This window comes from Brachyistius frenatus, unplaced genomic scaffold, assembly GCF_029030835.1.
Source record: "Brachyistius frenatus isolate BFR_SWC_R1_liver_20210118 unplaced genomic scaffold, ASM2903083v1 Contig_21, whole genome shotgun sequence".
NCBI classification, from domain to species: domain Eukaryota; kingdom Metazoa; phylum Chordata; class Actinopteri; family Embiotocidae; genus Brachyistius; species Brachyistius frenatus.
In genome coordinates, this window is record NW_027210620.1 from 263,148 (window position 1) to 274,060 (window position 10,913).

The window sequence follows — 10,913 nt, forward strand, 5'->3', positions numbered from 1 at the left end:
CGGGGTCTTGAATCTGGTCTATTCTGTTTGCTCGCTGACACCAGTGTCTGCCCCCGCATGGTTAGCATAGCAGAGTCATTCTGTTACATTTGATACTTGCTCCTATTAATTAGCTCCATCGGTGCGGCTGTATCAATCTAAGGCTGGAACGTGTCCTGAGGTCAGGAATCGGCCACCAAGGTCAGCCAGAGGAAATGTTCCTCACTGGTGCACAAACTACACAGTAAGCTCCTGACGAAGGGAATTCAGAGCTGTTTGAATTCAAGGTAACTTAAAAAAAAATTACAAAAAAAAAGAACACACATCAACACAGGGACACAAATGCACGAATATAGTTTATAAAAAAAAAAAAAAAGAATATTAAGAGAAAAACTGGAGCATTTGCCTGTTAATAGGTGGAAATAATAGAATCAAAAGCCTCTCGGTAGTCCATACACTAACCATTGTCTGCACCTCAAGATGTGAGCCATCGAGTTTTCTCCAGCTTCACCTGGTCGGGTTTGACCCTCAACTGAACTTTGATTTAGTCTGCTAAAGCTAAAGCAAACAGCTGAAGATAACCAACAGATCCTTCAGTAATCCTGTTACAAATGGCAAATAATCAGTCAAAACCTGCTATAGATTAACACTGATGACTGCGGGGATAATGATACAACGTAAAATCATTGGGTGAACAGTGTTTTCTGGGAATGCACAGCAAAGGCATGAACAGGTGAGATATTCAATAGTCCCAAAAAGCTCAGTCCGAGTGGTAGACATCACTAAAACTTGGCAAAATATCATAAAATAAAGATTAGGCTGGAAGAAGATCATATTTGACAGCAGCACAGAAATATTTTGTACATATAAAGGCAGGAAAATGAAGCCGTTGGGATGTTTGGTTTGCATTTCACGGGGTCCACTCTTATTTGTCTTGCAAGATGTCGAATCTGTAGCATTAAACCATAAGGCAAGTTCATTTATATTTTATGTCGATTTAATAAATTTGACTTATTTTTTGGTTATAATCATAAAAAGGGTATTTATATCATAAACATACTTTATCAGATCTTTTTTTTTTTTCCAATCTCAACTATCATCTCATCAAAATAGTCTATGCCCAATACAATTTACAATTTAAATACAGCCTATAGGTTAATCATTTTCTATAATAACATTCACTATCAATAAAAAAAAAAAAAAAAAAAAAACATTTTAATTTATTTAGTTCGTTGTTCCCGAAGGCTGACTTTATGAATTTCAAATGGTTTCAGCCCTGAAAATAGTGCCCGAGCAGCCCAAGTCGTCGCTTAACACGCCTTTTAAAGGGTTTATTAATACGAGCCCCATTGCTAGTGTGGTGTGAAATGTTTCCACCGTCTGACTGCCGACTCGCTGTTTGCTAACTGCACGTTTGCACAGATCCGACAGCGCTATTAACAGTAATTCCCATGACCCGAGCTGTCAGAGCAAGGAGGAAAAACACCAGCCTCTGTCCGCGTCCAGGCTGCAACACTGCAAGTAAATCGTAAATCATGCCACTAGATTTCTTTTTTTTTTTTTTTTTTTTTTTTTTTTAAATAAAAAGCGCTTACATATACAGTGAACCAACTGTTTTCTATGGAGAAAAAAAAAAAACATTTAATTTCACATCGTTTGCAGCAAGAGAGACGCTAAACAACAATTTAGCATGCACTTTGTATGACCATTTTATAAATACAGTATAGAAAAATAAACATAAGATTTTTTTTTTTTTTCAGCGTGATATACACGGAAGTAGTTCGACATCACGAAGGACAATAAGACAAATGACAGCAAACTATTTCAGTGTCTGCGCTTATAGGATATTATTGAAGGATTATTGCTGACAGACGAACCATCTCAGCAGGTAAAGATGGCAAAAAAAAACAACAACAACAAAAATCCTGAGCCAGTTTATAGCGTTTGCATATCACCATGCAGTGTGTCACAGTTTTTACCTATAGCCGAGTGCTGAGTGATGCTAAAACCTAAACCTCCTGCTTTATTGCTTGGTTATGACATGAGGGTCTATTCTTGACCTAAATTTTATTCTTTTCATAACAAAAAAACAAAAAAATCTAACATTTTCCACGTAGGTGATTAGAGGTTGGATTACATGCAACTGCATTTTACAGCGAAAATCCCCCCCCCCCCCTCCCCAGAGTCATTTTAGAGATGGAGATCGCCACCTTTGCCCCTTTTTTTTTTTTTTTTTTTTTTGCTTCAGCTTCAAGGCTGTGGACTTATGTCACTGTTGTGATTCCTCTCGTCGTCTGAAGAGCAGTCTGACGAGTTGTACAGGAAATGGTCGCCTTCGTCGTCGTCACTGTCCCTGAAGTCTCTTATTCTGCCGTTTTTTGAGTCTGTCTTGCTGCGATAATCCGACTTTTCGAGTCCGTCTGATTTCTCCTGGCCGCTCTTGGAGCCTTTCTGCTTCTCGGCCTCCTGGGCGGCCTGCTCTTTGGCCTTCTTACTTCTCTTCCACTTCATGCGTCTGTTCTGGAACCATATTTTAACCTGGAGGGGAGGGGGTGGGGGGGGGACAACAACAACCCGTTATTTAGTTTATTTGATTTAAGCATAAAGGTTACGTTAAGGACGCGTCGGCTAAAACGCACAATAAAGCTAGAGACACGTTTGTTTCACGGTTCTATTCAGGCGCAGGAACTTTTTTTTTTTTTTGTCTCCCATCATTTTCTACTATTTTTTTTGTGTGTCCATTTCATATAAAGTCGCCAAATGCCCCTAAAATACTTAGAAATAGCCGGTACAGAAAAAGGTAAACGGCGTAAACTCTTTTAGGCATACGTGCGTAAAGGTCACCACGTCAGCTGACATTGACCTCTTCGGTGTTGCAATCATCCTTCAATTAAAACTTGTCTTAAATGCTATTTAATCTACTACTGAGTTTCTAAAAATCAATTAATTCAATTAAATAGACAGTATCGATGGGATGGACCAATTGCCATTTTCCAGTGCATGCTTGTGTAAGTTGATAAAAAGTTGTGAGGGGCTTTTGGCTACTTTTAGAAATATTTAACAAGTCAGGTGAAGAATTCCAGTATAAATTTCTCATTTACATTTCATCTAAATTTGTTTTTGTTTTTTTTCACATTAAAAATGTAGCACATGCTGCTCATTTCTTTGATGGAGCCCCTTACAAAGTGTACATAAAATGCTAAGTCAGCATGATATAAGCTCTATATGGGCAGACATGATTTACCTGAGTTTCTGTCAGCATGAGGGACGTGGCCACTTCAAAGCGCTTCGGTCGTGACAGATACTTGTTCAGTTTGAACTGATGCTCCAGCTCCAGCAGCTGCTGACTTGTGAATGCAGTTCTTGGTCTTCTGCACTTTCCCAGCAAGTTGGACTGAGCCTGAGCTGCAAGAATGAAACAACAATAGTTTTATACACAGGAAAGAACAATTCGTGCTATAGCCTGAATGTATGTAAACTGTGCGCAGTAATGTCCACAGCCAGTTTATGAAAATAAATTATACAAAAATGTATTATATTGTGAGGGTTATTTCAGAGCCATCTTCAAAAGTATTGTAAGTTGCCAGTCCTTTTATTTATCAAATGTACCGTGACTACTGTCTGCTCAAGCAGCAAGTGTAGTCCACATATGAATATGTCCATAGACAAGCTATTTGCCACTTCATTTTGAACAAATCTGTTAAAACGAGCAGAAACAAAAAGGCAGTATCTGGTGAGCAAATAGCATGTCGACTGTGGGTTTCACACTCCTCTGCAACTTTCCCACTGTCCATTATCTGTCCATTTTAGTTCCTCTCAGAATAAACATCACTGTATGACAGCCTCTACATCCAAACTATAATACCTCAGAGGAATTGGGCACCAGAAATTAAAAAGTAAAATAAGGGTTTAGGCTTGACGGGCGTTACCAGCCGTCTTAAAGCATCACGAAGGCCTACATTATTTTAAGGCTGTTTACTCTAATATTTTGGGGTTAAATAACATTTAAAACAGACTTCTTTGGGTGCCACACATAAACAATAGGACTCTTAATATGTTTTGACTTATTTGAAGTGAACAGGGGAGAAAGCTGCCACACTATTATGTAATGAAACGGCTACTCACAATTAAAATCAGACATTTTGGGAAGCATCATCCCGGCTGTGGAGACCCGGAGCCAGTGGTCCAGCTGGAAGGTGCTGGCTGTCAGTTTAATGGGATCGCTGGTGTGGTGGTGATGGGAACCGTGTGGATAGGAGTAGGACAGGGCAGGGTGTTGGCCTGTGAGGGCAGCAGCGGAGTAGGTGTACATGGGATGACCGTAGAGAGCCTGAGCCGGGATCCCTGCGGTACTCTGCGGATGTAATCCAACCATGCTGTGCGGGCTATTGAGGAAACCCGGTTTAGGAATCAACCCGCAGGTGGAAATCCGCGGCGGAGACGGTGTCTCGGTGCGTAAAGACTCGGCACTGGTGGTCAGCTCCGGGGCTACGATGCTTCCAGACGACGGGATGGAGGATGAGGAGGACAGGGAAGTCACAAGCGCGAGCGGCGAGGTCTGTACCTTGGGTGTATCGACTGCTAAAAGCGCGTCAATGCGAAAGTTTTTGGATTTCTCCATTGGTCATCCGGTGCGCGTCCTTGTCACCTCTGCTGCCGTTGAACCGTAGGAGAAGTCGGTGCGGTTTTACCACCTCTCAAAAGTTATGATGTGGTCCGTAGTGTGAGAGAGGAGCTCCGTGTGACACTTAATCCCTGTCGGATGGAGGCGATTGGTGCAGCCGTCTGGCAGGGGGCTGTCCCAAGCGTCACAGCGGAACCAACAACGGCCCAGCTCTAATCACTGCAAAGCACGATGTTGGCTGCGTTACTGCTTTCATAAAATATTACTATCAGGAAAATGACTCAAACATTTGAAATTGAACTCACGGTTTTTTTTAGTCAGATATAACTGGATGTTATTTTTGCTTATATGATTCATTAACAAGAGGAGGCAGGTTTCCAGCATGACTAATCATCAAAGAGGACCTTATTCGTTTTATGATTAGGCAGAAGGAATATGTTGGACATGTTTGTGGGACTGGTTTACTGTATAGGCTATATCACCAACTTGTACAAGGTCACGAAAATAGGTGCCGTAACATTTTTAACTATGGCAACACTAACCTTTTTAATAAATAAATAAATGCATAATAGGATAGTTATTTAATATAATTCATTAATCCATTTTTCTTTTGATAAAATGAAAATGCAATTCGGCAATTTCTACTTCAAACGTAAAGAAATATGACATTTTTTGAGGAGTGATTCTGGTGACACTTGTGTCTTGGGCCTATATGCGTCCTGGTTCATGTGAGGACAGGAAATGTATTATATATATATATAAAAAAAAAAGCTTTAGCTTTAAAATTGAAAAAACATTCACACTGTCATGGTAATTACATTCCAAGTATTTAGTGGCACTCATTCAGCTCCCGGGGCTACGATGCTTTCCAGACGACGGGATGGAGGATGAGGAGGACAGGGAAGTCACAAGCGTGAGCGGCGAGGTCTGTACCTTGGGTGTATCGCTTTTGTCACATCTTTTGTCACCTCTGCTGCGGTTGAACCGTAGAGGAAGTCGGTGCCGTTTTTCCACCTCTCAAAAGTTATGATGTGGTCCGGAGTGTGAGAGAGGAGCTCCGTGTGACATTTAATCCTTGTCAGATGGATGAGTACTTGTTTCTAAAGCTAAACACACCGCACCTAACATCTGAGGTGATGTGTAAGGTTGTCAACACCCTATTCACATATTCAATTCAGTAAAAAAAAAAAGTAATCGTGATCAAAAGTGAGCATGATGTCTGAGCCGAAGCACAATGTGAGGCCAACAGGGAAATTTAAGTAAAAGCCCTCCTTCTGTCGCTCCCTAAACCTGAAGGTGACAGACACATGTTATAATGGAGCCATATAACCAAATTAATTAGGTAACAACCTCAATACGTCTGGCATGATGTTATCAGGAAACCACAAAGGGATTTTCATACTTTAAAAAAAAAAAAGTTTAGTCCTTATAATTGAAAATATATTTATTAAATTGAAAAAAAAAATTGAAAAATGTCTTCCTTCCTGAAAATCTGCAAGCAACTGTCAGACTAAGTTGAATTTAGGCAGCATGAGTGAGCAACGCGCAGCAAAAAAAAATTTTGTAATTGAAAGCCTTAAAGTGTGATGAGGAGAGAGATGTAATAGGCCCGTGGCTCCGGGTGACTTCAGTCTAATAAGCCACTTAAAGTTAATGGAAGAGGAGGTCAAAATGAGAATTATTGACACCCCGTTGCCCTTAACCTGTCTACCAATAAAGCTGATTAGTTTTTGTCAATTCATCAGCTAACCGCGCTCCTGGGACGTTTATTTGCTCCGGGGAAATCAACAAGTCACCGGGTAGTTTTCAAGTAAAGGATCGCCATTTAATTGTGGACCTTGATGATCATGACCAATTACAGAATGATAACGGGGAGATTGATGTGGGTGGGATGTAGGCCTGCATGGTAACGTAGAAAAAAAAAAAGAAAGAAAGAGGGAGAGAGTCAATTCACTGTTTTAATTTGCCACCAAACATTGGAAAAATGTGCAAATGCTGATGATGTGGGGATTTATGGTCCCAATCAAGGGTCTATAATTCTTGCCATTTGAGGATTCGCGCAAAATGTTCCTCAAATTAGCATTTTTACATGAAATTGTTTTTTTTTCTTCTTCTTCTTTATTTGTCTTTTGATCTCAATTCTAATGATAAAAAAAAAAAAATCTCCAGTTTGCACACATTTTTGCCATGAAAGCCACGAGACAAGCTGAAAGAGCGCGGCCTCTATTCAAAAATTATTACGATATTGTTAATGGGATAAATAAACATCTTCACCTCTGGACATTTAGCAGAAATGAGTCACCAAAACAGAGGTCTTCTTTCTTCTGCTTTCCCCCCTATCAATTAGACGCATTTTATCAGCCTGATTATTATAACAGCCGGACTCTTGATCATCACGCCGGAGCTGCGCCTTGTCCCCACCACGGGTTTAATTTCATTAAAGGGCCTACATGAATATTTCTATTAAAGCAGCGGTGAAATATGGAGCCATTTAGTATTGGCCTTCGCCGATCACCCAGATTTATCGCTCCTTTTCATCACATCCAGGAGAGAGAAAATTAATAAGGCGCCGAAGATGGAACCGGACCCTAAAACCCTTTTCTTTCCTGAAAGCTGTTAATTTGCTCCGTAATTACTTTCACAATTAACTAAAATACAAATCAAAGTGACAAATCGGGAGAGTTTATATATTAATTACCTTTGGTAAATGTGTTCATTATGAAAAGGCAGTTTGAAGGGACCTGCTCTGTCTCTTTTAATGCAATAAATACATTCAGCTTTAATTGGCTGCTTTGGTGAAAAGTGCAAAACGGCTTTTAAAAACATTTGTGGCTCATGGTAATTTTTTCTGTTTGATTTGCCAGTGTGTCATCACTCCTGCTGCCTAATCTTTGTCAGAAGAAAACCCTTAATATCGATATGAATATCACTGTGAGATAATACGACTGAAAGAAACATCGAGATCTGAAACTCTTAGGAAATTCCATATAATCTGTCTCAGATGTGCTATCAGTCAGCTTTGGAGACATGGTTAGTCCAATAGTAATACAAAGGCCCAATCAGATCTTATTGATGGAACCATTTACCTGCAACTCATGTTAAAGCTTTTTAAAGCCTCTATTTGTTCAGCTAACAAGCCTGATAACATCAGTCTTTATTTTGTTGACTATAAGAGGGCATTACCACCACTATTACTAATACAAGTATTGCTACTACTTGCAGGCTACAACTAAGTATAGTAATACAAAATTCTACTATTCTAATAATAGGCTATACATCCTATATATATAAGATATGACAATCAGTATTGCAACTCATCTTTATAACGTGGCAAAAATGGATGTAAAAAAATAATAATTTAAGAGGATGGCCTTTAAGGCTTTTCCAAATGTTTAAATCAAAGTAGGTAAGAAAATGTTTGAAGAAAAAAAAAGAGATTCAGTGTATTTTATGCCTTATGAATGCATTTAAACACAAATCTAACTTATTTAACTGCACATGTCAATTAGATGTGAACTATTGGTTCAATTCCATGATATTCACACTTTATTGGCTTTGCACTATTCAATGGCTTCAGCTGTTTTATCAAAAACGTTTCATTTCTAAATCACAGCATGCAACTTTGCATTTGCATTATTGTTATTGTATTATTATATACTGGGATTATTTTTATTGCACAGAAACTATTGCTCCAAAGTAGAAAGAATAAGCAATTGACTAACTTTGACACCCAATACATTACATATTTTTTTTAAATGACCACAAAGCTACTGTGTGATATTCTGCCTAGTGTTTGAAGTGGGGAGGTTTTTGCTCCTTGATTGTCATGGATTGTCAGAAAAGCTGTACTGAGGGCAATATTTTCACTTTCTGTTGACTATGCTCGAGAAGCATTAATTCTGTATTGGATGATATAAATGTCCAATATTTTGTTCCACATCATTTCAGTATATAAAGCAGTTAAAAAATATTGTTGTTAGAAATATAGGCTTTCTGTAAGATATTGTATTTGATTCCATTTTATTGAACATGTCATCCTAATAGTGTGTAAAAAAAAGTTATTACAGGTCGATCAGGTGCAGTAAAACAGCTGATAAAAACAGGAATAGGAACAGAAATACCTTCACTGCTACAACTGTTCATGATAATTATACCAATCATCATCTTCATATGTAAAGCATTTGTATAACAACTTCCAAAACAAAGATACATGCTTCAAAATCAAGATGGATTAATTATTATGTGATATTATTGTGTTATTATTTTCATGTGATATTCAAATAAATGGGACGAGATAAATCATTCGTTAGCAATTATGAAAGAATGGGTTTAAAAATATGTTAAAGATTTAATTTTTTGAAAAGGCCTTTGTTCGTTAACTCTGCTGAACTGAAAGCCAAAACTGTGTGTGATCAGTGTAACACTGGCAGGAGAAAGCTTGCCCTCTGTTTATGTATGGGGTAAAGTATAAGAGGTCCAAAGAATGGGCCTTGAGGTACACCACATGTAATAGACATTTTTCACAAAAGAGACAATGTATCATACGTATATAGGCTACACAGGAGCAGTAAACTTATATGAACCACATAAAGGGTTGAGGTGACCAGACCCTTTTCAAAAACACTCACATGTAGAAAATAAAATCTCCTGTGTATTGGATTCATGCGTTATTCATGCATCAATATTAAGTATATTAAAAAAAAAAATTCAGACTAATTGAAGGCCTTCTTGTTCTCATTTGTTTATGTTTATTCATTTTCTGTATATAAAAATTACATTTAAGTATATGGCTGTTTCCAAGGTCAACTGAACAATGAGGTGATAACTGAACTCAGTGTCAATTTTGAAGCCAACACGAGTGTTACATCCTTGACCTACTCAGAATTTTTTTTAAATTTGAATATATGCAGTTTGATGACAACAATGAAATGATTTGAATAAAATATCATTAGGGATATTATGTCACCTTCCAAATAGATAATAAACTGACCAGTCACTTACCATGGCTTTGCTTCTAACCTCACATAATTGCATCCAGTACAAGCTACTTTTGGGCAGCAAAAATGTTTGTTTTTCATGTGTCATCTAGCCTATTATTAAAAAAAAAAAATATCCCCTGTATTTCTCCAATACACCAACAAACATATTATTTGAACAACCTAGTTAATTTCAGTTGTGAAAAGTAACAAACTACATTCAGTGAAGTACTCGAGTATAATTTTGAGGTAGTACATGAGAATATTTCCATTTGATGCTATTTTATACCGCCACTCTATACCATTACAAAGGGGAAATATTGTACTTTCTACTCCACTACTTTTATTTGACAGCTACAATTTGCCAGACAATGGATTGTATAAAAAACTATTACAAAACACAATTAAAAAAAAAAAAAATAAAATCATTGGTTTCCAACTGTTTTGGCATCTGACTTCTTACAAAAAGCAATGTGTTTTTGGGAGTTGCATTTCACTTTTGAGTTGTAAACAGCCCCACCAATTAATTATTTCCCCCTCTAAACTGGTTTAATTTCAAGAAATGTCAAGTGATTCAACATCTCACCAAAAGCAAATATTAGAGAAAAGGTCAAAAACTGAAAACAGAACTTTGTTTTTTCTTTCTTCCTCTCCCAGTAATCATCTGATGGCGCCTCAGATTTATCTGGTGTCCCTAAACTAGATATCGCGTTGTCTACCTCCAGCAGCAACTTGAAGAGATGAACACATCTCTTGTCTACCTCCAGCAGCAACAACAGTAGCATGCTGCCGACACACTGATACTTCACTATTAGACTGTACAATAACTCACCTCTGGCAAAATAATACTGTTGACTGTGTTTCTTGGTTGTTTGTATATAATATATATAGATATATACTGTACTGTATACACTGTATATACTGTGCATTTGATATTTGATATTTATATTTGATATTTTTACTGCTATTTTATTGCTTTTCTATTGTTCTATTATTATCTTGTTGCTTCTGTATGCTGCTGTAGTGAAAAAAATGTCCCCTCGGGGATTAATAAAGTAACTACCTAACCTAACCTAACCTAACCTAACTTATTAATAAACTAATGATATCATATATGATAATAGCCTATATTAGTCAGGGCGAACAAACCAGTACTTTTACTTTAATAGGCTACTTTCCTGAAAATATTGATGTGGTTTTACTTAAGTTTTTTCATGCAGGATTTTTATTGTGAGTATTTTTGTACATTTCTATATTAGTAATTAGTACTCAATTAAAGGATCTGAATAAGTCTACTATCTTTAAAATAAACTAATGATATCATATATGATAAT

At 37.5% G+C, this 10,913-nt stretch overlaps 1 protein-coding gene across 1 annotated transcript; it reads right to left on the reverse strand.

The window, feature by feature from the left end:
* Positions 1 to 2,229: 2,229 nt before the first annotated feature.
* Positions 2,230 to 4,600, reverse strand: mnx1 (motor neuron and pancreas homeobox 1). Its single transcript, XM_069696253.1, has 3 exons — positions 4,105 to 4,600; positions 3,224 to 3,384; positions 2,230 to 2,517 (listed from the first exon to the last, which is right to left on the reverse strand). Exons 1-3 carry the CDS (start codon positions 4,598 to 4,600, stop codon positions 2,230 to 2,232), a joined length of 945 nt encoding a protein of 314 aa, XP_069552354.1.
* Positions 4,601 to 10,913: the final 6,313 nt, after the last annotated feature.